General features: G+C 43.5%; 1 protein-coding gene across 3 annotated transcripts in view; it reads right to left on the bottom strand.

Annotated features, from left to right (window-relative positions):
- Positions 1-24,039, bottom strand: part of NXPH1 (neurexophilin 1) — a 145,912-nt gene extending 121,873 nt beyond the window's left edge. Inside the window, exons 1-2 of one of the 3 annotated variants that reach the window (XM_068934953.1) lie at positions 23,692-24,039; positions 22,549-22,710 (exon numbers count right to left, since the gene is read on the bottom strand). In XM_068934953.1, coding sequence (XP_068791054.1) covers positions 22,549-22,602 — 54 coding nt within the window. In that variant the 5' untranslated portion in view covers positions 22,603-22,710; positions 23,692-24,039. Of the gene's footprint in view, positions 1-22,548; positions 22,711-23,248; positions 23,304-23,429; positions 23,625-23,691 lie in introns of those variants that run through there. The other 2 variants (XM_068934954.1, XM_068934955.1) reach the window with 2 other exon arrangements.
- Between the last annotated feature and the right edge of the window lie 2,529 nt (positions 24,040-26,568).

Raw genomic sequence — 26,568 nt, 5'->3', positions numbered from 1 at the left:
AATAGAATTCTGACCAAAAGCAAGTGAAGTAGACTTCCTGTTTTCACCACCTTGTCACACTTGGTCATTCCACGATTTTCTCTACTATTTTAGCAGCTTATAATTTACAATAGGCTTAGCATTAAATCCAGCTGTTATAAACTTCAGTGTTACCAGTACAGTATCCAGGCACCTCGGGGCTGAATTTACTCCTTGGTATACTGTATAAGTAAAATCCAGCTATGTACAGAGAGTCAGTCCCAACCTATTCCTTTATCCTACTTAAACCTTGCTCTCAACGGTGCTTAAATCTTCTGTGGGCCTTGCTAAAATGGTAACGATCCTCGTCTGCTGTACCATACAAAATCATCACCATCCCTCATCGATCAGATACACATCAGTAAGTAAGTAATAAAGTTTTAAGACATAATATAAAATAATAAACAATTATCTTTGTTAGGTCTATTTTCTAGTTTGAATCTTCAAGCTACTGCCTCGAGAGTGATACACAATTCAGACCGTGGTTTCTTAAGTGAACTTTGGCATTGCTTTAGTGTTTAATTTTTATGTCACAGTACAGAAAATGATAGCATGTTATATTAAGAAATGTACTGTGAAGTAATCTTTTAGGTGGCAAAAATTAATATTAATTTATTGGTTAGTGAAATAATTTTGCCTTACGTCAATTTTTACAGTATTCATGGATGCTCCTGCAGGACACAGGCCCCCAGTCCAGCAGAGGATGGAAGCAAATGTTTAATCATGTGAAGAGTCTCATTGCAGTCTGAAGGATTTCTTGCATGCTTAAAGCTAAGCACTTGCTTTGGTGCTTTGATGGACTGGAACTAACAGGGTTTCTATGTCAGTAAAAATGACATCAAGCAATTCCTCTTCATCATAACAGGGAACAATTTATTAATTAACAGTAAATCTCAGCCTGGATTTATTTGCAACAGTATAATGGAGATATCTGCAAAGAACCTTTTTTTAAATCTACTATTATCTTCAAAATAATGTATAAATCACATAAGTAACGTGTAAAGACTTATAGAGAGCTCAGGCCAGCTATTCAGACAGGTCAGAAAGGGCAGAACCTAATGGCATGTAAAGGTTATGGTACAGCTCTGCTAATACCAAGAAGAAGGATTGTTCACCATTTTTCTGCTAGATTTTTATCAATGGTAATGAGCTATGAATACGTTTCTAAGCCATCGTGCAATGCCCAGTTTTGCCTGGTGCTTTTAAATCATTTTCTGATCCTGTTTCTCTGCTCTGGGGGCTTTTATTACAGATAAGTTAGCTGCAAAAACACATAATATCCTAAAACATCGATCTGAAATGGCATAATGAGAGTAGGATTCATGTTTAAAAAAAAATCAGTTACTGACAAATCAATAAATTTTTCTGCTATGTCCGCCTCACTGTTTTATTCTTTGGTGAGCTCTGCAACTTCAGTTAAAGATTAAATGTGTTGAGCTATCATACTGTTAATTGTTCTCAACTGGTGGAATATTCCTACTTGTATATGAATGTCCTTGCTTACGGCAGTTAGGACAATTGCCTCACACAGAGACATTGTAGCTATAATATGAATTCCCATTCAGTATCCAGCATTGTGGCTTATGGTTAGTGCCTGTGGTTAGAGTGCAGACTTGCAGAGAAGATTTGCCTTCCATCTCCAGCCTCGCTACCAGTTCATCTGTGGTTAGTCACTCAGACGAGTGAAGTAAGTGTTGAATCTCTAAAACTAGATATGCCTAAAATGGGTAGCGTCTTTTACTGCCTGATACAAAAGATCTTAATTTTTATTTTTACTTTATAAAAAGCTCTGACATCTTTGGGTGAAAGACTTTGTAAACATGAACTAAACTCATCTGAAGCCAGTAGGAAAAAAGACATTATTTCACAGAATCACAGAATCAGTGAATGGCCGAGACTGAAAGGGACTTCTTGACATCATGTAGTCCAATTCCCCTGCTCAAGCAAGGTCATCTAGAGCACATTGCACAGGATCACGTCCAGGTAGATTTTGCATATCTTCAGAGAAGGAGAATGCCATAAAATCTCTGGGCAACCTGTTCCAGTGCTCAGTCACCTTTCCAGTAAATAAGTTTTTTCTCAGGTTCAGATGCAACTTCTTGTGTTGCAGTTTGTGCCCGTTGCCTCTTGTCCTGTTGCTGAGCACCACTGAAAATAGTTAGGCCCCTTGACACCCTTGACATTCTCTTGACACCCTCCCTTTAGATATTCGTACACATTGACGAGATCGCCTCTCAGTCTACTCTTCTCCAGGCTGAACGGGCCCAGGTCTCTCAGTCTTCGTAGGAGAGATGCTCCAGTAATAGGCTTTAGATTAGGAGTTCTATATATAGCACAGACAACTGGTATACTTTTCTATCCACATTTACTGCTTTTTGTAACATATTAAGAGCACAGTTTCTAACCCTTAAGATTCTCTTCTGCTTATACTTTTCTCCAAGTGCTATCATAAAAAAAGCAAAAAAAAAAAAACCTCAAAACAAGTTTTACTTCTCCAAACCATGTAGCAACCTTGGGTATAGTCAGCACATATTCTTAGATCTCATTGACCTTAACAGGAGACTCCTTTTAAACACATCCATTCTGAAGAATATTCCCTCTCAGTTAATAAATACAAGAACCATTTCCTTTAGATTAATGGGTTTGATTTCACCTATTTTCCTTCAACCTAAGACTTACTGTGGTTATTACAAATAAATGCTGTGCTCGTCTCCCTCTCACTGAACCTAGAAACATATTCGTAAGCAAAGACCAGGAAAAAGTAGTTGATTAGAGAAAGGATGAGACATTTTAGGAAGATGGATCTTCTATGTCTTGGAAATATTTGTTTCGGATTCATTAGTGCTGAGTTTGAGTTCTGTCAGCTCACCAAGAACATATCTGCATGGTCCAATACAGTGCATGCGCTGTCTTTGTCCATATGTGAGCAACCTCCAAGCTAGAAACATTTACATTCGTGCGCAACTATACCCACACCAATCTACTAATCTAATCACCCATCTGAGAGGCAGGACTTATTAGCTCAAATATTGCCATTCTTAACTTGACCACATATGTTCAAGATTAGGGAAGCTTCATGTCCCACTGCTCAAAAACATGGGCTAACCAAGCATGTAATTGTTTGCATTTGGCTATGTAGTCGTGCCCTAAGCAAGAGCAATGTGTATATTCTCCATAATAACTTTTTACAGAAATCTCTTCCACTTTATAAGAGATGCCGAGTTCTCCACTGCCAGCCCTACTGACAACTCCTTTTGTTCCTAGTACACGAAGTGTATATGAAATCCCAGAATAGGCGACTTAAGAATTTTTTTGTAAGGATTTATTCCCCAGTGTCTTAGCTTAATACTGCAAGTCAGATCTTGTCGTAGATTCATAAGTACTTAGTGGGAGGCTGGGAAGTGGTTTCCATCATGATTCTGTTGTCATAAAGCAGCCGTAGTCTAATACTATTTAACTTCCACCAGTTTCTCTTAACTAGGTAGAAATAATCTCATGGTAACACGCATTCAGTGTGCTCCACTTGGTACAGATACAAAAGAATGGCCAAATCAGTTCATCTAATCCAGTGTCCTGTTTCTACCTATGACCAATATCAGACATTTCCAAGGAAAAAATAATTCAGCAAGGAAATATTTAAAAATAAAATATGATTTACATTCCAGCAAAAGGAACATTTATCCTTTTTTCCGGGCAATTATGGATTCAGTTGTGTGTAGGAAAGTTTCTTTCTAACACATCACATTTAAGGGTTGTTTCTATCTCAAAGCATGACAGCTTATACACTTTCAGAATAATTGGTCTGCTGGCCAAGAGAGGAAACAACAGCAGAAGGTATGGACGGGCACATATGGCCAGATCAAGGGAACCATCCGGACTTAATACTAGCTGAAGCTTTGGCTGACAAATGTTCCAGATATCCAGAGAGAAATCTGCAGGCACCTGGGTAGTCTGTATTGTGGAAAACAAATCTCATACCTATTCATATGTCCTGCATTGCCAAAACCTGAAAATCCCATTTATACTGTATAATCTAAATTGAAATTGTTTTTAGCCATCCCCACCTTTAAAGCAGCAGGCACAGTGCCTTTTGCTTGTTTTGAATTTTAGAAGGATATAACTTATGCCAAATCTGCACAAAGAAGTTATATGAGAGAATTATGTGAAATAAGTGCACAGAAGTTAAAAGCAGAACTAGGAAAGAGTCCTCAAACTCTTTTGATAATCATGTCTCCTATCTTTCCTAGTACCTAGTCTTGCCATTTTTGCACCTAAGACTGTAAGATAAGATGTCCCGTCATTCAAAAAAAACTTTTGTCTTTGATACACAGTTATTCTATAAATAAATCTGCAATGAAGTGCTTAAAGGTCTATTTCTTATTTTTGAAAGTGGTAACTAGGCATAAAATATTGGGCTGCAAAAAGCCTAAATATTTGATTACTGGAAATGAATAGAATGCATTGTTATTTATTGAACCAATGATGGGTCAAATGGCAGTTTGAATTCTTGTAGTGAATATGATTATGACCTTCATGTAAACCATTGACAGAAAGCAACCTTATTTACATTTTTAATCCACCTAAAGATGAAAGATAGTACTACCACAAAATGAAACTTATTTTTTTGTCCCAAGGTATAACTAAGCTCTCCCAAGGTCATGTGTAGCCTGAAATGAAGCAAGACTTTCTTCATCGTGCTGTCAGTCCGTTTCACCCTGATCTGGTGGCACTAGTGATCTATTTTCATTTACCAGCTGAAAAATCTCTATATTTTAAGATGGTCAGATAAGAAAGAAAAAGAACAGACTTTGTTTCTTACGTGCCTTAGCTGCTTCTGCACAAACTAATCACTAATTATATTTGGAGCTGAAGTCTCATTCTAAAGAAGTGGCAGAGTGAGAAAGCTGTATTTTAAAAGAAATAAATCATATTCTTCTGGATTAACAGCATTATAGTATCTATACTCCTAGAATAGCACATTTAGAATATAATTAAAGCTATGTATAGTGTGATACAATCTCCTCATTTAAGTATTTAATTTTTTGTTCTGTATGTATTGAATATGCTTAGCTGACACTTTTAATTTAAAAAAAAATAGCTCCCTTTACTATCAAACATTTCCTCTGCTTTTTCTAAGCACATCATGACTAAAAATTATTATGCAAAGAGTGCTCTGTAATCAATATACAGTAGGTACCGCTTTAAACAAATTCTTATAACCATTCTATTTACCACCTCCGGCTCTAAAGTGCAATGTTTAAAAAAGTGAGAGATATTTATAGGATAACACCATTTTGGAGGTTACTGCCACATGGAGTACCTACAAGGGCACATGTGTCTACAAATTATAGGTGGTTCAGAAAGCAATGCCTATGATTAAGGTTGTCTGAAACTTCTCACAATAAGGCCTTTTTTGAGTTGCTTATGAGTTTGCTGAAATTTCACCATTTGGAGTAAAATTCTCCCTTCAAAATATCTGCCTCAAGGCTTGTTTATTTGTTTATTCTTTGTGGAAAGTTTCACATGAAATGGTTCAGGTAACAGGATTACAGGAAAATATACCTTTCTTGGAAAAGCCAGGAATTTTTCTTTAATAAGTTGTAATGTTGCCTTGCTTTGGAGAAAGAAAAACCTTTGAAGTATGGTAGGCCATGGCCTTTTTATCTGGCGTATAATTTTTACAGTTCTTGAAATACCCATTCAAAGTCAGTCTAGTTTGTTGGGTTTTTTAATCTCAACTCCACTGTTTCTTCCCAGAAGCACCTCAGCTTTTACTGCTAAAAATTACTAATATTCTTTATATGCTCCAACCCTCAGAGCTATTTGCATGCAATAACCTATATGTGTTTCAGCTCCGCATAACACAGCGTGCCTTCCCCAGCCCGCAGAGCTAGAGGTGCTAAGCCATAACATCCCTGCAGTCATTGTTCCTGATATTCTAGGCCAAGAAAATAAGGTGCCAGAGCCCAGTTCCCCTGTCCTCTTACTGACAGCCTTTGCTCATGCACTGAGGATAAGAAGGTGGCTAGACATAAAGAAAGCCTGTAATATCTTAATGAAAGATTTATATGGAGAGTGCTAGATGCAGTTCTACAAACCACTAAACAAAGCCAACTAAAAGTTTAAGAATAATGGGCAGTGAGGGATGGTTGTGGCTAATTGTTAAATGGTTTCAAGTTAACAACATACACCTGAGGCCAAACATGAGCATTGCTCTTAGGGAAAAAAAAGCTTTCAGGATCTTGGGCACATGAGCAGCTTTCTAAAAGTAGTTCCTTAGCTGTACTATGACAGATTGATAGAGGTTTGTTAAAATGTAAGGAAAAGAGTTGGACTTAGGTGCTTTTATAAAGATAAAAATGATTAGGGAAATGGATTATAAACAGGAAAGTACAAGACTGCTTATGCTTAGTATTAGCATTTCTGGAAGCTTCTCTGGGCTATATTCAGGTATATACAATCACTGCAATGAAGCACTCTCTCTCTCCAGAGGACCTGCTAGAATTCATGACCTGGAATTACGCACCCATATTCCCCTGCTGGAAGAAATTTTCTAAAAGCGTGATTCACAGGAGCTACTATGCAGTCCAGGGAGCCATCCAAACTAAGCAACCGAAGAAAGATAAGGAAGGAACTTAAATACTTTCTGATGTTTTCTAGGAATTTATGATAAAAAAACACTCATAGAGTTAGGCACTTAGCCCATCTTTCAAAAATTGACAGAGAAATATTGAAAAAGTAGCAAAAAGAGATGGTACTGGGTTTTTTTTTTGTTTTGTTTTGTTTTGTTTTTTACATATTAGCCCAAATGTTAGAGTAGGCAAGGCAATCTAATTTCAAGATCTGGTTCAAGGATTTCTTTTACATCAGGTTAAAGCTTTTCCTGCTACAAGGCTCTCAAAATCACTTATAGAAATGGATTGGGAAAGTTCTGTAACCTTTCCATGTCTTTTGTAAAACTAGTATGTTATAGCTCCAACTGAAACTATTCCCTAGTGTAGATATGTCCAGTACTGCCCTGCTTTTGGCTTTCACGTGCCTGTGTTCTGCCTTGTGAGTCAAGAGTGTGATTACTAAAGAACTAGTAAAGTTACAGAGTTTTAGGCTGAAAAGGTGACATTCAAGCTCAAAAATGACCAGGAAGTCTATCACTGCTGAGATATAATTCTGTTGCAACAGACAGCTAAATGAGAGGTGCAGTCATTTACCAGGGACCAGAGCTTAGCACATGTGGTTAGCATCTTACAACTGCCTAATGGGGTGCTTGAACGTGTGACTGAAGCTGACTGCTGAGCCCAGGCTGATTAAAACAAGATAACTGCGGTCTGACTTATACCATCCATAGAAAAGGTTCTGCACAATAAGGACACGCACACTGAGAGATGCCTAAAGGTAGTATTCAGAGCTTCATGAACTGAAATCACCAAACTAAGGAAGACCAGACATTGAGTGCATGGTTGATCTGAGAATGAAGTAATTAACCAATTAAAACTAGAAACTGTGATAAAAGACGACCAAAAAGGAAGATGCATAAAGAATAATGCATTAAGAGGAGCTTTTTGCACAGTTATTTCATTGGACAGTTTGATCCCCTGCAGTGTTTCATTACTACACTTGATGATAGTAATACTACATGAGCAAAGAACCCAAAGTGAAGATTACAGCCTTGAACCAAGGCTGTGATTGAAGTTAGGGTCTTAACTTTGTGGGTAACACTGATTCAGTCCTCATTAATATTAGTTGTTGGATAAATGACCCTTAAATAGCCAAGAATGTAATAGAGACCCAGGTTTATAGGAGACAGACTCCGGTAGGAATAGGTATCAAAGGAGCCAAGACTATGAAACCTGAGCAACTGGAAGAGGAAGAATCTTTATTCAGGTTCTATCGATTTCTTTGATACTTTATTTTGATTTTACAGAACGGATTTGAGTTCAGTTACCCTACTGATTTCCATGCAACTTCAGTGATACATGCATATTTTAGAAGCAACAAGCCTTCATTAAAGATGGAAAATCTCTGTCTCTCCAGCTATGGGAGCTAATCGTATGCATGCTCAATATGTCTTCTGGCAAAAGTAGAGATGACCATAGCTAGCATTCCTTACATATTAAACAGGCAGAACTGTCTGATTAAAAAAAAATAAATAAACCTCGCAGGCCATGTTTACCTATCACGAAAACAAAAGAGCACAATCTAAGGTTTATTTTTATAACCATTGGAAGTCACTTTTATTGCTGATGTTCATTCTAAGAATTCTCTACCTAAGTAGAGATATATTTGACATCCTTAAACAACCTGAAAATTAATTCTGTTGTCAAAGAAAAGTATCTCAAATAAAAAGATAGCTTAACATGAAACAGCCTCAATTATCTTCATGACAGCTTTTGTTCCTTAAATACATACTCAGAAGACATTAGAAACTAGAAAAAAAATTATCAGTGTGTTTCACTTGGGTAACGTTTCCACCCTGCACTGGACATATTTACTGGAATCTGACTGTAGCTGGTCACATTAATAGCAAGCAATTTATGTGATTAATTTACCCTATGTTTCTCGAATTAACCTCCCCATTTTGATTTCTGCTCTTTTATTCATGAGCATTCAGTGAACGTTTTCAGTGTATTTTAGAACGGAGTTTGTTTGGAAGCTTTTTGCTTGATCTAATCACAATGAGTATTTTTTTTACTGAAGATGATGTGGCTTGAAGTCTTCAGACGGTGTTCTTTTTGTTCCTCACTTGGCCTTGGCACTGTAAGTGCAGTATCATAAATGTTTCTGATGTGATTAGCGAACATCTAATATGTCTGAATCGCTGGTTTGCTGAAAGATACACAAATCCATATGGCAGATAATCCTTCTCTAAACATTCATCAGACAAAACACGTTTACACAGATGTATGTAGAATATTAGAGAGAGAGAATATAAAATATATTTAAATATAAAATATACATAAAGGATATAATATAGAATATAAAAGGATAAGAATAGAGGAGAATTGAAAGGTTTTAGGGAGCTAGAACTTATGTAGTTAGATCCTCATGCTATTATCTTCATTCATTTCACTTCACTCTCTTATTTTTGAGTGATATTTCCCCAATACAGAAGGGTCCTTCATGCCTTCTCTCAAGCATCACATGATCTCAGGGCAAAATCTATGCTATTTTAAAGTTGTTGTTTGAACACAAGCAGCAAAGTACCATTCCCAGTTGCACCATTTCTTGGATAACATTGGTCTGGACAGATCATGCAAGACTGAATTACATGTACACCAAGCTTAGAGCATAGACGATATTTGGATCACGTACAGCAACATGGTCATCATGTTCGTTGTGTACATGGTCAGTTCTGTACCAAATAAAGGGCTAACACAGCTGACTGGCCCTTGTCGACTGTTCCATCTGGATTTGTTCCAGCTGCCTGCCTGCCTCATTTCTCTGGTAAAAGTTGGACTGACTGTTTCTGGCAGCTCTTGTGGGTGAGCATCCAGCAGAACCCTGGAAAGCCAACTCTGGAAGTGAAAAGTGAATGTGAAGAACCCTCCAGTTTTGTCTATACACCAGCATTTTGCTCAACTTCTTCCAGTTTCCGAAACATCCTTTGCAGAGAACTTCACAATTTTCAGTTCCAGCTGCAGCTAAAACACGAGAAAAGGGCAGCACAGACGATGCCGCAAAAGAGATGCAAGTATTCTATGAAACAAGAATTATGAGGTATACAAGCAATGAGTTTGCTATTTTTATATAACAAGTTATTAACATTAATCCCCCCTAACTGACCTTTTATAAATATACTTAAGAGAACTATTTCAAATATTTCCACAGTCTTTGAGAGCCAGACAAAAAGGCAAGGCACAGTTGTAGTTACTGAAACTCCTAGAATTGAGGGACTGATCTTAAATCAATCATGCAAGGTGGACCATACTCACAGGGAGCTAAAGTGGAAACGTGGACTCTGTCTAATTTCCTCATTAACCTGTAGAGTTTGGGTAAAATGAAGCATCCATAGTGAGTCCCTAGAACCATCGCATTGCTGCCAATGAACAACTTTTCCTGATGAGCATGTGAGCATATATGCCTCTCATTACCTGAAGGGTTTTTTTACAGGTGAGGAAGTTAAAGAATTGTCATAAGCAATGGAAAAATAGGTGCAAACCTGGGGGGGGTAAGATATGTGAGCAAAAGCGAGACGGGGCTCTAGCTGTATTTTAGCTTGGATCCACAGGCTAGCAAAGTCACAGCTCCACCTGTTGAGCTAAAGCAAATCATCCACCTACTACAGCCAGCAGCATAGATTCTTTTTTTTTCCCCTAGACATAGATCACTAACACGGTGCCACTTGAATAAAACAAAACCTGAAAATTTAGAGACAAATCATGTAGTCATACTTGTAGGTGAGGGAGTACTGTATCCATTGAGATTCTACCAGAAGAACAAAAGGACTTAGATATAAAGAGTCTCATAGTAGACCAAAGACCACATTCTTCTTGCTATATTTACTAATGCATACAACAATGATGGGAATAATATAAGAAATGAAAGAGAATAGAATCTGATCAGCTCCTGGTAATTTCATAAGAGAGATAATCGCTCAGACCAAAGACACACAGATGAAGTACTTAACATTTTTATAGCCATACATACATATTATTTTACATGTATTAGAAATACTTTCTTCTTCCTTCCTGTGATAACTATGAAAAGTCACATTACGCTAAGCAACTCAAGCTAAAGCATAAATATCATTTCCCACCATTTTATAAAAATGGAAATATTTATCAAGCTAAGTACACAATTTTATGACCAGAGAAATCAATGGCAAAAAGTCCTGAATCTGGATGGACTTAAATCAACGTGCAAATTTCTTGTGGAAAAATAAATAAGGATAAAATTTTTGCTTTACATGGTCATCGTTCAAGGACATATTTTTTGCAAAAGGAAAAAGAAAACTGCTGTGATCTGCAAAAACTCCACATCAATAGCAATTAGACTTCAAATCTAGAGCACAGATACAATATTGCACAAAGGCTATGCATGGTTTCCTGAGATATGCCATCATTTGTATCTCTGCAATTTTAGAAAACAGTGATGGTGCCTCAACACTTAAAGAAGACTTTTAGCAAAAAATTTTGCATCTATGACTTAGTCAAAAAGCCTAATTTAGCTCGAATTTCAAAGATAAAGATATTTTAAAGAATATTTATTAGGAAGTTGAATCAGTAGTCAAAGTAAGCCCCAACTCATTACTCCAAAAATCCAAAATTAAGCAACGAATTAATTATTATAGGTCTTGTGAAAATAATAGGTAAAATATGTTTAGAATAAGGGATCATATGCTTACTTATAGATATAAGTGCTGAAATAGATCCCAAGTAATCCGGAGGTAAATCCAGCAACTTCTTGGCAAAGATATTGCTTTGTAACATTCATAAAATTATAGATGCATGATCATTTTTGGCATGGAAGAATAAAATATTGTATCTTAAAATTAGAAATACAAAAACCGCACTGCATTTGCTTTCTGTGGTCCCAGTTCAGTAAAGAACTGAAGCACACATGAGTAATGCTCCTGTCTTCAGTTAAACTTGTGTCTACATTCAGCAAAGTATTAGCGTCTATTCTGAAGTCTAAATTTTAATTCTTTATGGGGACAGGAGCTCTAGCAGTTAAAATTTCTTACGTGCAGTGTTACATCACCTCACTCGATTAACATGTTTACACACAGGCAAATATACCAATGTATAGCTGCATAGTCATATGATACGCCTCTTAGTGGATGTGTAAAACTCAGAAAAATTTCTTGCTATAACCCCACAATTTCAGAATATTCCATAAATTGTGGAGAAGAAAAACAGCACTCGCACCTTCCTCTAATCTAGTTAGTCACACATTTCCATATTCATTTGGATTGCATTACACTGAAAGACTGAAACATATCATTACAATCTGTTAACAGCTTTGAACCTACCCAATAACTTCCAAAATTCCCACTCTGCTCTAGCTAGCAAATATTGTGTACATTACAGATACAAACATAGACTACAGTTATACATGCACACATATATATACATATATACAGATTTTATATATATATTTATATCCTTACAATTCTGTGGAATAGTATCTTATTCCACTGACCAGTGCTAGCAGAGTCAGCAGACCTGCTCACAGAGGAAGGAAGTACACAACAGGGGCTGAGAGCCACTATTTGATCCCATACAAAGAAGGTGAAGATCCAGCAGCTGATTCCCATTGAGTACTGTCTTATCAAGAGTCAGATGATATCATCCATAACTTACACCACATGACCAGTCACAGAAGTGGCTCCACTGAAGTTAAGGGCATCCTTTGTGCAAGTAACTACTCAAAATCATCAAGTAGGGTTACTTAAGGGCCATACTCTTATACCTCTGTTTGTAACATGCGCTACCATCTACTAGAAGCAGTCCAATGAAGAAAAGGGGATTGCTTGTCGAAGTAGAGACGAGAAATAAGTAAGAATATAAAACTGTAGGCCTTGGTAAGGTAATAACCATTACAGGTGAAGGCAGCAAGATAGAGTCCGTCTTTTTTTAAGGGTGAAGATTTTGATGTACTATTTATTATGCACATCTTTTATGTCACAACTCTGTATTTGTACTCCTTATTTCCCTGCTTTTCAAAGATCTGTTCAGTCAGCAACTGTCTTTCATAAAGCTACAATATTATTGCTGTGTTTTACCTAGTAATATTGCTTACAAAATCTTCTCAATGTGCAAAACACTCCCCACGTAAACATTAACAACTCCGTGTATAAGAGACAGAGTAGCTGCAGAAAGTGACAACAGAAATCACTCTAAATTGAAGTCAAATAACAAATGAACATTCTGACTTTAAAAAGCCCAATATTTTACAGAGCTGCTATTGACTGTGCAACAACCATGAAGACGCGACTTTACTATAATTCCCATTTTAAATCCATGCCTTCTTTTGCAAAGACTTCAAATTCTATGGATGAGATTGTAAATATATAAAGCAGTCCATTAATTTTTTATAAGCAGTTTTATATACCTGAAGGTCTATGACAACATTTCTTGACAAAATAGCTTAGCAGAAGAATTGTTTTTCTAAAGTTCAGTCAAGAATGGCTTATAAAAATGAGTGTGCAGATAAATATTATGCTACTATTGGTCTGACCTCTCCATAACAGAAATATCGTCAGTTAAAATTTTTGAAGAGCTGCCAAATACACTTTCAATTTAAGCTAACATCTGAATAATAAACAATCTTTGGTGATAAAAATGGTCTATGTCATGAACAGGAGAGAGAGTCTGTAGTTTTCACATAAGTATACCATTGATTTACATAGGAATCTTATCCTGTATAATACTGGAGGATCAGTTCATAGGATTTGCTTAGCATTTGCTTTTCAACACCATTCTGAAAATATTTCTAGAATGTCTGATTTTTTGGTTTTTTTACCCAGTGGTTCTTACGCTTCTTCATGACAAATGCAGGAAATAATGAGCCAGGTGAAAATTCACTCCCTAATAATACATGGCTGACATCAGTGGATAGATTTTATTCCTGCAAAATATGATACTCAGTAAGTATTTGTAATGTTACTTATGTTTCCGTTCACATAGGTATGCAGTATCAGGGAGACTCACTATACTCATAGGGTCAGATCCAAAACCACTGGAGCTGTCAGAAAACACCACAGACTTCAGTGATTTCTGGATCAGTATCACATGTTTTAACTAAGGTAAATAGCATCTTTTGATTTTCAACCAAGGACACTGTATTGCTTAGATAAGTGTCTCTTTACTTTTCTTCCTAAATTAATACATAAACATAGTTTTAATTAACATTAACATTCCTTTAATAAATGTTATATGTATATGTCAGATTTCAATTACAAAATCTCAAGAAGGTTTTGTGATTCCAAGAACCGAGGCTACTAGATCACTTCTCTGCTAGTATTATTTTGGCTGCCCATTTGGCTGCTAAAAGGAATCTACTGGGCCCAGGGATCCTGTCCCAGCAATCAAAGTTTAAGAAAATACACAAAGAAATGGTGTAGGCATATTTCGCTTATCGGTCTTTCAAAAGTTCAACAAAAAAAGCAGAACAATCACATGCACTCACACAAAGAAACAATCAGACTCTTCCTTCTTTATACATGTTTGCAGCAAGTGAGACTGCATTAGAAAATGATATATTTGAGGAAAAAAGGGCCCTAGGACCGTTGTTATCTGCTAGGCACCCAGAAAGCAGAAAGGCCTCATTTCTGCCCTTTCAGCAATCTGTAGATGTGGAAAGAGCAAGCTATCTTTCCATGCAGTGGTCAACCTATCCTTTAAGTAGTGGAAGATGGCAGAGGTGATACCCTAGAGGGCACTGGCAAAGCTGGACAATGCAACATGTGAACAGACAGGACAGAGGTATCTGGTAGACAAATCATTTCACAGTAGACACAGGGGGCAAGGGAGGAGACATTACTAAACTACCCCTTGGAGAGGAAGATAGAGGGTGCCTGGAGAGATGGATGCAGTGTGCAAAGCAGATGAACGTCCCTGAGACATTCATCACTAGCTGGACCGCGAGACATTGACATTAATGAGGGTGGCATTTGGAAGATAAAAGCAATGTCTCTGAAGCAGACAATGCAGTTTCCAGGCACTGAGCAAGGGGACATGGTGTAATCAGAAGGGCCTGGAAAAGGCTCACATCTAGTGAAAGCTGATGCTCACACCTGGTGCTCGTGGGAGAACATGGATCAGAAATAATAGCCCTATAGTTTTGTCTGGAGGGTTGATGGGGTTGGGGGTGGGGGGAGGGGAACAGGGGATGAAGGTTCCCTCACAGCCCAGTCAATACTCATCACATTCCTTTATTGAAGGGCTCTCCCTCAGTCACCCACTCACACCTTCCTTATCAATTGTTGATGTTTCATTGGTGGCAAGTGCTTTTCAGGCAGCAGAGCTGCCTGTCCTCTAGAGGACAGCTCTGTGGATAGCAAGTGGGGATTTACAGAGGTGGAAGATCTCTCCAGCCATTGTTTCCTCTTGAAATCAGGGATGGAATTGGGAGATACCCTGAGCCCTAGGTGCCAGGACACAGGCAAATGTGCTGGAAATAGATCTGGCTGCTCCTCACAAGGGTCTCAGAGTGCCACTGCACCACCTCAAAAGCATCAATCCTTGCCTTTGTCTAAGAAACGCTCTGGCTTTGACCCAGGATGGTCAAAGGGGGATGGGAAGACTCACCATTAATTAATCACTCCGTGCTCACTTTCATCTCACGTGCTTCAGTGTCAACCATGAGTCACCACTCATTTCAACGCTGATCTTCTCTGATGTCTCTGAACCCCCCCCCCCCCACAAAGGGAGAGGATGATATGGATGAAGAGAAGTCTGATATGGAAAGAGAGAAGTCTGAGCACCCCATAACAGTCTTTCTAAGCCCCAGAGTCATTCTCTCAGGGATCTTACAATGATTTAATCCAAGGTCCTGTCCCTGCTTCCCTCCTCACCTCCATATTGTCCCGCTGGCCAGTTTACCTCCAGAAAACAAAGGCTGCTTCACCATTAAAAGAATCAGTCAGTAGCAACAGTAAATACGTCTATGTGTGTGTGAGCCCGTCTCCACCTTCCCTTACAAAAACTAATCAAGGCAACCAAACCCCAAACCTAGAGCGGGTTTCACGTGAGGTTTGTGCAGCAGTGGTCTAAATTATGGAACAGCCTGGGAACAGGGGGCCTATGAAAGAGGAGTTTCCAAAGGACTGGCTTGGTCCCCAGAAATGCTCAGGAAACGACGCTGGCGCTGAATTTCGGCCTCGGGGCGGGCGCTGTCCGCGGTGCTGGCGGCGCGGCCGCCGGAGCTCTCCAAGGTGCTGCTCTCCGATGGCGGCGTGGGCAGAGGGCGCGGCCGGAGGGGAGCGGCAGCGAGCCGCAGGAGACCGCCCCGCGGCGCGCGGGGGCCTGTACTGCTGGCAGCCAACAGCCGGGAAGGAAAGCACCACAAAGTCAGCCTTGCTCCGGTCCGCCTGATCTTCCAGCAGCGCTAGGACTAATCTTCCCTGGCTCTAAGTATTCAGAGTCTCCGAGAGAAGGGAAATACACTTAAAAAAAAAAAAAAAAGACGTGGGCTAATCGTGCGCTGAAGGAAGTTTTAGTCGCGCAGGCAGTAATGAACAGAAAGATGGGAACCCAGAGTAACCCGATTTGGGATGAGGACAAGCTCTTACCGCTCTTACTATCTTCTTTTTTGTGCTGCATGCACAGAATACAACTCCGCATGTGCAGATGCCCATGCCTCCGTCCTGCTGCAGAGTACAGAGCATCTCCTGGTTGTCCTTCTATACCGTCTTTTTCTCTCTCAATTTAAAAAATAATTTAAAAGATAGAAAGAGTGGGGGAAAGTGGTAGAAGAAAACTAACTGAATCCCTCCTTTAATCAAGTCCAGCGAGATGGATTCTGGGCAAAGAAGCTGTATTTCTAAGCAGCGACTGGTGTCATAGTAGTTAAAATAGAACAGAAAAGCCTCTCATAAAGTCAATTCTTATGTAGATGAGGCGACATAAGAGCTTTTCTCTCTCTTCATGGGCTTAGTGAATTTCTAATTTGTCCAAAGAAGCCCTAGAGGGATGAGGAAGAAAGAGCGGGAATATTGGGATTGCTAGTCATAACAAATATTGCCGTGCTCTGGATTCTCGCCTAGAAATGCGCTGATGATGAGGGAATCTGACGCCATTGTCTCAGTCGAGTCATTTCTCTTGACCTTCGACTTTGTCCATCCAGGCTGAACAAACTTCCCGAAAAGAGCATTGCCCCTGCCCTCTGCCAGACACAGAACTTCGATCTCTCTCGGTTACAGAAAGGGAAAGAGGATGAGAGGTGGCTTCCCTTCTAAAGGCAGGGCACTCATAGAAATTTAAACAACAGTCAGAAAAACGTAGGGTTAAGTAACAAACTAGGAAATGTGCTGTCCTGTTGAACAGAGAGCAGTTTCCACGGCACTGAGAACCCGCCAATATATATCATATCAATAAAAACCAGCTCTTCGAAAGCTTGCATAGTAATTGAGATTGGAGATCTTTTTTGATATGGGTTGGCATTTCCTCATATCAATCTGACAGAGCCAACTCAGGAAATTGCTGGTAATATTCATCTGGGGAGCACTTTCATTAAACGTAATTCATTCGACTTTCACAATAAATTGAGTGACATCCTTACAGCAGAACCTTTTTATCCTTGATGAAGTGCTTGCCAGCCTTTGGTTTTCGACTTTATTGTCACATTCCTTAAAGCAGAATCGTCAACATGTCAATCTGCTGCATAAAAAAAATGCTTAAGCTGTATTTACAAAGCACCCAGGAGGTGGTTTAATGCTGACTTACAAGAAGAGCGAGTTGGGAGTAAAACTATCTGATAAATCACAGCACTAACTTCACCCAAGCCCAATTGGGAGAGCAGAAGCCAATCTGGGGAGGGAAGCATGTCTCACAGACTTATTTTCTCCGAGTATTGGCTATTCCGAGCAGTTGGTTTCTTAACCAGCTTCACTGCACTTTCCAAGACGACTGGGAAATTGGCTATTTGTTAATTAAAATGGCGGTTTAGAGATGCAAGAAAATATTAAAGAGCTTAAAATGGAATCCTCTAGGTACCGACTTGGAAGATTTGGCTAATCAAAGAAAGGAGGGGATACTGGGTTATATTCAGGTGCCTCCCTAAAAGGCGAAATCTGCTGCAGACTGCTTTCTCCAGCGATTTAAAAAGCGAAAATGATGTGTGCTAAGCACCAGGAAAAGGAACTTTCAGTGCAGGAAAACCCCTTCTTAAACTCCTAGCACAGGTCCCTGGTGGTTAGGAAGAAAGGAAGCTCGGAAAAGAATGCAGTATCCTCCGCTTAACAGAAAACTATAGTGCAGATAAGTTTGTTTCACCAGCTGCAAGCGATCCGACTCCAATTATTATTCCCGTGTCTTACCTTCCTAAAGGGTAACTATTCCCCCCACACACCGCCGCGAAAGAGTCTCAAACTCCTTTAAGAAGAGAGGGGAAACGAGACCGTCTCAAGACTATGTGAACTTACTAGCACGAAAAGCCCTGCCACCTCTCCCCCCCCCCCGTCAATTTCCCCCCTCCCCCGGCTTCGACGTCAAATTGAAAATTGCAAAAAATCGCTTATTTGAGGAGGAAAAAAAAGCAGTACCCGAACACTTTCAGCACCAATGCCTCTGAGAAAATACTGTGGGTGGTGATCACGACAGGATAATGCCGTCTCTCTTTTGTTTTTTATTTTCTTTTATCTTCGCTGCCTATAGAGGTTTTTTCCTCTCACTACAAAGTAGGACACAATCAGCACCTGTCTTAAAAAAGCAAACAAACAAACAAACTGTCTTCACCGGCACGTGATATCTGTTCACGTTCCCCTTAGCTTTCATTAAACGGGCAGAAACGACCGCAAACAGTGCGACACAGAGAGAAATGAAATGTACACAAACTCTGGAGCCACTAACCTCCTGTTTACCCTCTCAGCAAATATCGTACCAAGTGTGCCACTGCTAAGGGCAATTTTAAACCACTATCATTCACAGCATTTTTACAGGAAAGCTCCACTCGGCTGTCAGAAGGCCTCCAAACTGCAATGGTGGTGCGAAACCGCCCTTAAAAAACGCAGCCTAACGTAGAGAGGAGGCTAGTAGGCTTTTTTCAAGACCCTTGCTAATGCCATCGCCCTGCGAAGCAAGCCACCTCGGGAGCCTGGCGGTTGTTCTTCCCTGACAAAGCGCCTCGTACAGAAGCTCTCCTGTGAAACATCTCTCCTGCTCACATCCCTCATCGGGAGGTGAATGATTTGCTCTTGCGCTATTTAAATACTGAACGGAGGAAAAACGCCATGCCAATCAACACTAGTGTAAATCCAAATTTACAAACCCACCGGTGAAGCATCTCTTTGCTGGGAGAAGAGGACAAGGCAGGGGGAAGAGGAATTCTCACCCTAGCAGCCTGCAACGCAAAATTCCGACTGGTTTTAGGTCTATACCCGCTGCTCTGGATAGTGAGTACCTAGGTAGCGAGCTGAAGTCTTTTACCCAGAATAATCGCAGCAAAACAGGTGCATGTTATTCCTTTCTTGTACCGCACGGGAAGTTCCGTCTAGAGCATGCGGAGGCAGAGCCTGTGAATATGGGGAGGCGGGCGGGGTGCCAAATCCCGCGGGCTGCAAGGTGCTTTGCCTTTAGGCACCCTCGGCTTGCTAGAGGGGTGCGCAGGGTCTGGCCGGCCACTGCAGAGCCGCCTGCCTGGCAGGACGGGGCGAGCGGCCGCCGTCGGAAGGGAGCTGTCGGCCAGCGGCCGCCCGTCTTCCTCACAAGCAGCACTGCCTTAGCAGGCGACACGGGAACGGGCTACCTCGTCCTTTTGGCCGGTCTTCGACCTGCGCTACTGAGAAATAACTCTAGTTAGAACCCTTGCCGTCTTTGCCAGCGACCCGCATGTTTTGTCGTCGCTCCTACAGCATGTTGCTTCTACGCCAGAAAAGAAAGAAATGAAAAGAAACAGCCTGGTGTTTCATTGTCCTGTTGTGTCAGGCTGGAAATTCATTGGCAAGAAGACAGGAGTTAAAAGAAAAGGTTTCGATTAAGAGAACGATGTAAAACCCTGGTGTCCTTATAAATACACAGAGCTCAAACCTTAAGGGGAGTCTATAGTCTCCGGGTATCTTTTTCTTTCTTAATATTTATGTGCTTCCTTACTGACGATTTTGAATTTGACACAGCGTTATTACTGAAGAAAACATTAACCATTAGAATAGGACTAAGATGCTTTTGAAAGACCAGCAGTGAAGTGGAGCCTCGTGACAAATAGGACTGAGTGCAGCGTTGTGAGCACTTTCTGCATCTCTCTAAATCTGAAAAAACAAAATAACTACAAGCCTTTAAAGGTTAACTCCTAATTCTGCCAAATAAGTACTAAGTTATTCGTTTAGGCCAAAGGAAGTGCATTTCCACTGCAAATCAAATATAACATTTTCAATACACTCTACAGCTCGAAACAAGGAGAAAATGCATGTCTCGTACAGGCTAACTAATGTTCTTATCAATAAACATAATACAGCGAACCTTCCCTACCCCAGTAAAATTCTTAGTCATTCTGATCGGCCGTGACCTCTATAAATTTCAAGCAATAAGGCTGAATGGCTCTATTAAAAAGGGGGAGAAAAGCAGAAGCACTTTTTTTCCAAGATTACATTAGGAAAAGGAGAAAAACCACTGGTCTGCTGGGTGAAGAGAAATGACAAGCCAGCCGAATGTCTATAAATGAGTAACTTCAAAGCAACCCAGCCTTGCTTCGGCTATTTACTGTCACTGAATACTGCCTAGTTGAGACAGAGGGGAAATATATTATTTTCCCTCTTCTCTATATTTTCTGTATTATTAACCCCTTTCAAAACGGCTTTTAAAAAAAAACTCTGTGGAAAGCTGGTTGCGTTTCAATTTCATTTACCTTTCCTGCTACGCTGAGTACTGAAAACTATAATTCCTAGTTGTGGCTCTAGTCCATACACAGAGATAAACACTCGGGCAGGCGCAACAAAATACTGCACCTTGCTGCTTTGTGTCACTGCATTAAAGCTTTAACCAAAACTTCATGCTAACAATCAGCCTATTATCACGCGACGGCCTAATACAAACTTTCAGAGTCACTCCCTAAATACAGAGAGCAGGGAGTGAGATATTGGCATGAATGTAGAAGTATCGTCTTAGAAGAATTGGATTAGATAAGGAAATCCTTTGGATTTCCCCCCACCCCTTTAGTGTTTTGGAAGACGACACAGCCCAGCTGAAAAATGAACCCACTTCCCCTAACTTATCTTTTATTCGCGTTTTTTTTTTTGTGTCATATTTTGCATTGTTTCAGGGGAAATTGGAAATTGTCTCCTTTTCTCTGTAATGCCAAGCCCTCAGAAAAAAAAGCATTCAGGTAATGAAGTCTGTAACTAAACGGTAATTGAATCAGCATAATTTGCACACTGAATGGTTTTCAAATGCTCCCAGTTTACAATTAAAGGAGAATTAATGCGCTTGTTGTTCAGACTGCGGCGCATTAGAATAAATCCAGCACTGTTGTTGTAATGAGTCGAGAGCAGTTTAACTGCCAGCAAACACATTTAAAATTTAACACGACGTATCGATCTCGCTCCGGCTTTCTGATGGATTATTTGCCGCGCACTTTTCTCCTTTTTCCCCCCTCCTCTCCCTTTCCCCCCCCCCCACCCCCGGCTATAAAATTCATGGGAAGGAGAAAGACCCGCGGCAGACAGGGCACAGCCCTGCGCGGGGCAGGGGCGCTCCGCCGGCAGCCACGCCCGGGGCGGGGGGGGGGGGGGGAGGACACGGGACGGCGGCGCTCCGCGCTCCACGGGGGCAGCGCTCCGCGGCCGCGGGGGCAGTTCGCAGCCTCCTCCCCAACACACTTCCGCGCGGCCCGCTCGGGATTGGCCACCGCCGCGCTCCGCCGCGCTCCGCCGAGCCGCGCCGCGCTCGGCCTGCCGCGCAGCGCCCCCAGGCGGCCCGGCCGCGCCGGCGCAGGGAGCCGCGCGGCGGAGGCAGCGCCGCCGCCCCCTCCTCGCCCGGCAGCGGGGGCAACCGGAGCGCCGCCGCGGCCCCTCCGCCGACATCGGCGCTGAGGTGCGCGTTTCTGCAGCGCTCCAAGAAGAAAAGGTTTTGGTTTGTTTTCTGTTTTGTTGGTTTTTTTCCCTCCCCCCGCCCCAAGCTGATGTAAGCTGTCGAGATGCGTCTGCCTGCTTAATGCATCATAGGCGAGCGGGAGTGCGGGCTACAAAGAAGCAGCCAGCCTTGTTTTGTTCCTTGTGATTGTAGAGGGAATAAAGTATGTGTTAAAGGAGATAACACTGATGTTTACTTGTGTTCCCCCGGTAATCTTAAAGGGGATTTGCTACGGAAGCCAATGACACTTCACACGGAAAATACTAGCTGTGCTTGTCATTGAGTGTCTGCACGCCTGTGCTGTATTGTACCGCGGAACAGACGTCTCCTGTAGTGGCACATTGACAGTGATCCCCTTGCTGAAGGGTTCCCAGCCTCCGGAGGGGAGAGAGGACAAGAAGTTGCCTCCAGCCCAGAGCCAGGGCGGGAGCCCCCGCGGCGGCGCTCCCGGTGCCCTCGCAGGCACCGGGGGTGGCCGGCCCGGGAGGTGGGCACCGGCGAGCCCCCGGCCCCGCATCCAGCGAGGTGTCGCTTCCCCTCGGAGGAGAAGTTACGGCTCTGCCCCCTGCGCCGCCGGCCCCGGGGGGAGCCGCCCCGGCGGCCCGGCCCCAGGCGGCGGCAGCCCCGGCGGAGCTGCGGGGGCCGCGGCGGCCGCCTAGCGCCGCGGGCGGACGGAGCAGCGCTGGCAGCGCCGCGCGGGTAGTTGTCGTGAGTTTGTTCGTTCTTCTGCGGGCTGGTGCACTACCACCTCCCCCCCCGCCCCGAGCTCTCCCTTCCCCGGCCCGTGCGAGGTGCCGGGGGGACTCACCAGGTAGAGGGTGGGCTGCAGTAGAAGGACCGCGTACCAGTACACAGCCTGCATCCTCGCCGCTCAAACTTCCCCCGCGCTGCCTTCGCTGCCTCTTTGTTCCTTCCAGAACATAGATCCACCTGACATCCACTTTACAGAACGAGCAGAGCTCTCACCAGCCTAGACAAAAATGAAATTATAGACCCCATGACCACAAGACAAGGTTAGGCTTGAGACAAGGGGGGAAGAGAGGTGTGGAGGGAACGGGGGGGGGGGGCGGGAGAGAAGGAGGAGATGGGGTGTGGGGGTGGGGGTGGAGGAAACAAAAAACGATTAAAATCGAGTTAATCCAGCGTCAGAGCAAAGTGATCGCCCGGTCCGGGCTGGCTGCAGAGCGCCTGTAGGCAGCGCTCCCCGGCGCTCAGTCCTTTTACTGGGCGGGAGAGCCCCGTGGTGTGGGCTGGGATGACTCTGGGATGCCACTGCCAGCCCTGCCCTGCCTGCCTGGCCCGGCAGGGACCGGGCAGCAGTCGCCAGCCAGGTCGCCGCCGCCGCCCCTGCCGTGGAGCCCCGGCAGCGCGCTGGAGCGCGGAGGGAAGCGGAGCGGGAGCGGGGAGAAGGGGCAGGAGGCGCCAGGGTCAGGGCTTCGACTGCTCCTGGACGCTTAAAATCGGGGCGAAAAGCCTCCCTCCAGGACCCCCGAGCAGCCTCTGCTTACCCCTACAAGCACCCACCGCCCTCCGCCGCTCCTGACTCCCGCCGCGCCTTGCCCCGGGCCGGGGCCGCGCCCCGGGGCGCCCCGACGGCTGCGGACCCCCATGCCCGGCCCAGCCCTCCTGCGCCCCCCCGCCCCGCGGACAGCCCCGCCGCCGCGGGGGGGCCGCGGCGGGGATACGTACGGCGTGGGGGGTCCGACGGCGGCCGGGGCTCCGCGGGGCGCTCCATGGGCGAGCCTAGAGGGGCTGAGCGCCGCGGCGCAGCCCGCTGCCCCTGCGCATCTCCTCGCCGCGCTCCGCGCCGGGGTGTCCCGCGGCCGCTGTGCATCCGGCGCAGGCACTGTCAGGGCGGCGGGCCGGCGGGGCGGCTGGCAGGCTCTCCCCCCCCTCGCCTCCCCGTCTCCGCACACAGCCGCGCTCCGGGTCCGCCGAGCAGGACACTTACGGGAGGCGGGAGCTGCCCGGGCTGCCCGCTCGCCTTCGGCGGGGGGCGCGGGCAGGAGCGGCGGCACCGGCGCTCCGGGGCGTCCAGGGCGATTTGTCTCTATTAAAAATGACTTATTGGCGAGGGAGCGGCGAGCGCCTGCTATTTAACTTCTGATAAAATCTATCTGCAAAGACCTTGGCCGAACATCTTAAAATAAAGCGCTGGAGCCGAGCACTGTCCGAGCCTCACTGCTTAGGGAGAGAGAAGGAGCAGCGCGGGGGGGGGGAAGAAGGGGGAGGCTTGCTCGGCAGAGGAGGGAAGGGAGGAGGGAGAAAGGAGAGTTTAGCGGCGTCCCATCCGCTCCTCTGTAAGGGGTGATGAATAAGAGCCCTCCCCGGGCGGCCTGAGCTGCCCGCGCTGCCCGCGCTGCCCGCGCTGCCAGTCCTGCCAGTCCTGCCTGCCCTGCCTACACTGCCCGCACTGCCTGTTCTCCCAGCCCGCGCTGCCCCCTGCGGGCACAGCCTCTTTGCCCCTCTACCAGCCCGCGGGAGCCGGCTGCCTGCCCAGCCCTTGGATGAAGCCTGCGACAGCATCTCTTTCTTTCCTTTTATTTTTTTCCACCTCCCTCAGGGGTATCCCATGCAACAAAAGAGCTGCTTAGCCTGTCAGGGCAACGGACGCCTGTAAACCAGGCACTCAGCTGATGGGATCTTGGAGCAGAGCTGCGTTATGGATGCGGGAGCGAAGCTTTGGGATTAAAGGGTTGCTTCTCCCCCACAAGCAGGTTCTGTAGCTGGACAGCCCCTTGCAGTGAAGCTGGAAAGCTCTTCTCTGTCCAGTGCTGTGGCTAATCCTGCCAGCTGTCACGCGAAGGGAAAGGTCTCACCGACCTTGTTTCTGCTCTTCTTCAGAAGGACTCCTTGTGAGCTTTTTTCCTGCCATCTTCCATCCCCCAAACCATATCATTATCAAAGTGACATTGTATCAGGCTGAAGAGGAGGGTACCAATGGCATAGGGTAACCTTATCAACTCTCCGGCCTCAGTAGCAAAGCTCTGATTTATCACCTCTCAAAGGAGAACCAAGAGGCAAGCTAGAGTGCTGTACAAAGCGAGAAATGAGAGGACTTCAGTTGTCCTGCCAAATCCTTGCTTCTCTCAGAACATGTCCTAGTGATTAATATTTGCAATCTGAGGTTTCAATACCAATCTGTAAAATGCTATTTTAATTTAGCGGCCTGAGTTTGGAATACAGCAATAAAAGGGGAGAGGGGAAAGGAGGAGGCAGGTGATGAATAGTTTTGCAAAGAGTTGCACCAGAGCCTCCCCCATGGCCATTTCTGCTCTGAACACCTGGAAGATGGACACCTCCATATGTTTCCAGCACCATCCCTCCGTTAGACATGTGGGATACTCACGTCACGGCTTTGAACAGAAGCATTCAGCCTGCGAGGAACCGTATTGTCATCCTGCCTCTCCAGAGAGCCTCTGCATCGTAGTGTAGGCTAAACCTGCCTAGGGACTTCTTGTTTCAAATGGACAACAAATAAAAAAGCATAGCTGATTTTTTCCCTCCTTCCAACTCCTTCCTTCCTATCTATTGCACTATTACATCTCCGTAAGTGAAGTGCTTAGTTTGCACTTAGTAATGTATATATATAATATATATAATACATACACATATATTGCTATCTTAGCACAGAACAAACTCGCTATGAGCCTACTGCTGTTCTGGGCCGTGAGTTCTTGCAGGAAGCTGCTATTATGTATTTGGATCTAGAATGGTTAGTCTTACCTTAGGTGTGGGATTGACAGGTTGATATGGAGCAGGAAAAGCAAACGTGAAGTCTGCCTGATTTCAGTGGGTCAGGGCCCTGAGGAAGATATCATTTCTTGAAGAAAGAATGACTCCCTGCTTTACGGTTAAAGCACAAGATTCACATGGGGAAGAACCTCTTTCACAAAGTCATGAAAAAATTTTTCAATTTTACCCCACAGTTGAGACACAAATCCTTTAATGACCTGTAAGATCTGCAGTATCCTAACACATACTGAGTTCCTGAATGAGTATCCTGACCACACCTGTGAAAGGCTTGATGCTGCATCTTTCACTTGACTAAAAGAGAGAGCAGAGAGATCAGTATCTTCCCTTCTCTTTGGGTCTCAAAGAAAGGAGCTATTCAACTTTATGGCCTGTGTCCATGTAACTTGATCCAGCTTCCCTGAGGTCCGTTCATGGCTTCATCCTGGAGGAAACAAGGAAATACTCCTCTGAGAAGAACTCTGTCATCAGCTAGGTCTGACCTATTCCTCCGAGAAGAACGTCTTCTCAGTCTTTCTCATGTGGATCCATACATGTAATTTAGAAGAGCACTGAGAAGTAACTGTTGACTCCATTGGAATCACAAGCACAGCTCCTCTTATACTTCAGCGCAGGGAAGATTTCTCCTGCTGCAAATTCAGCGGAGTCTTCTATGAACAGTCCTGCCTGCATGCTACCTACTTGATAGCAGGCTCTTAGGGGAAAGGTATTAAGGGTGGATAAAACTGTTTTCTATAAGCTTGGGGCTCATTCAAGGTACAGTTGGCTTCACTGGGGGATTCTTCGCCCTTCACCTCACTTCTTTAAAGGCGACTGGGACACAGTCTTTAACTACAGTAGAACTGAGCTTTCCTTCAGAAAGACTGCCACTTCCCACCGTTGTCTCTCCAGAAGCAAGGGGCATGTGAGAGCCTGGACTGATCCTTTTTTGTCAAACAAACAAACAAGCAAATCAAAATAGAAAAAAAAAAGGCTCCAAAGGATTCCAGCTGTGAACATGTGATGGCTTTTCAAAGGGAGCGCAATGCTTATGAAAATCTGACATTTAGGACTTTAGGACACAGTCATTTGACTT

The sequence above is a fragment of the Struthio camelus genome, chromosome 2, assembly GCF_040807025.1.
Source record: "Struthio camelus isolate bStrCam1 chromosome 2, bStrCam1.hap1, whole genome shotgun sequence".
NCBI classification, from domain to species: Eukaryota; Metazoa; Chordata; class Aves; order Struthioniformes; family Struthionidae; genus Struthio; species Struthio camelus.
The sequence above is the reverse complement of the archived record's forward strand: the minus strand, read 5'-3'. Positions and strand labels throughout refer to the sequence as shown.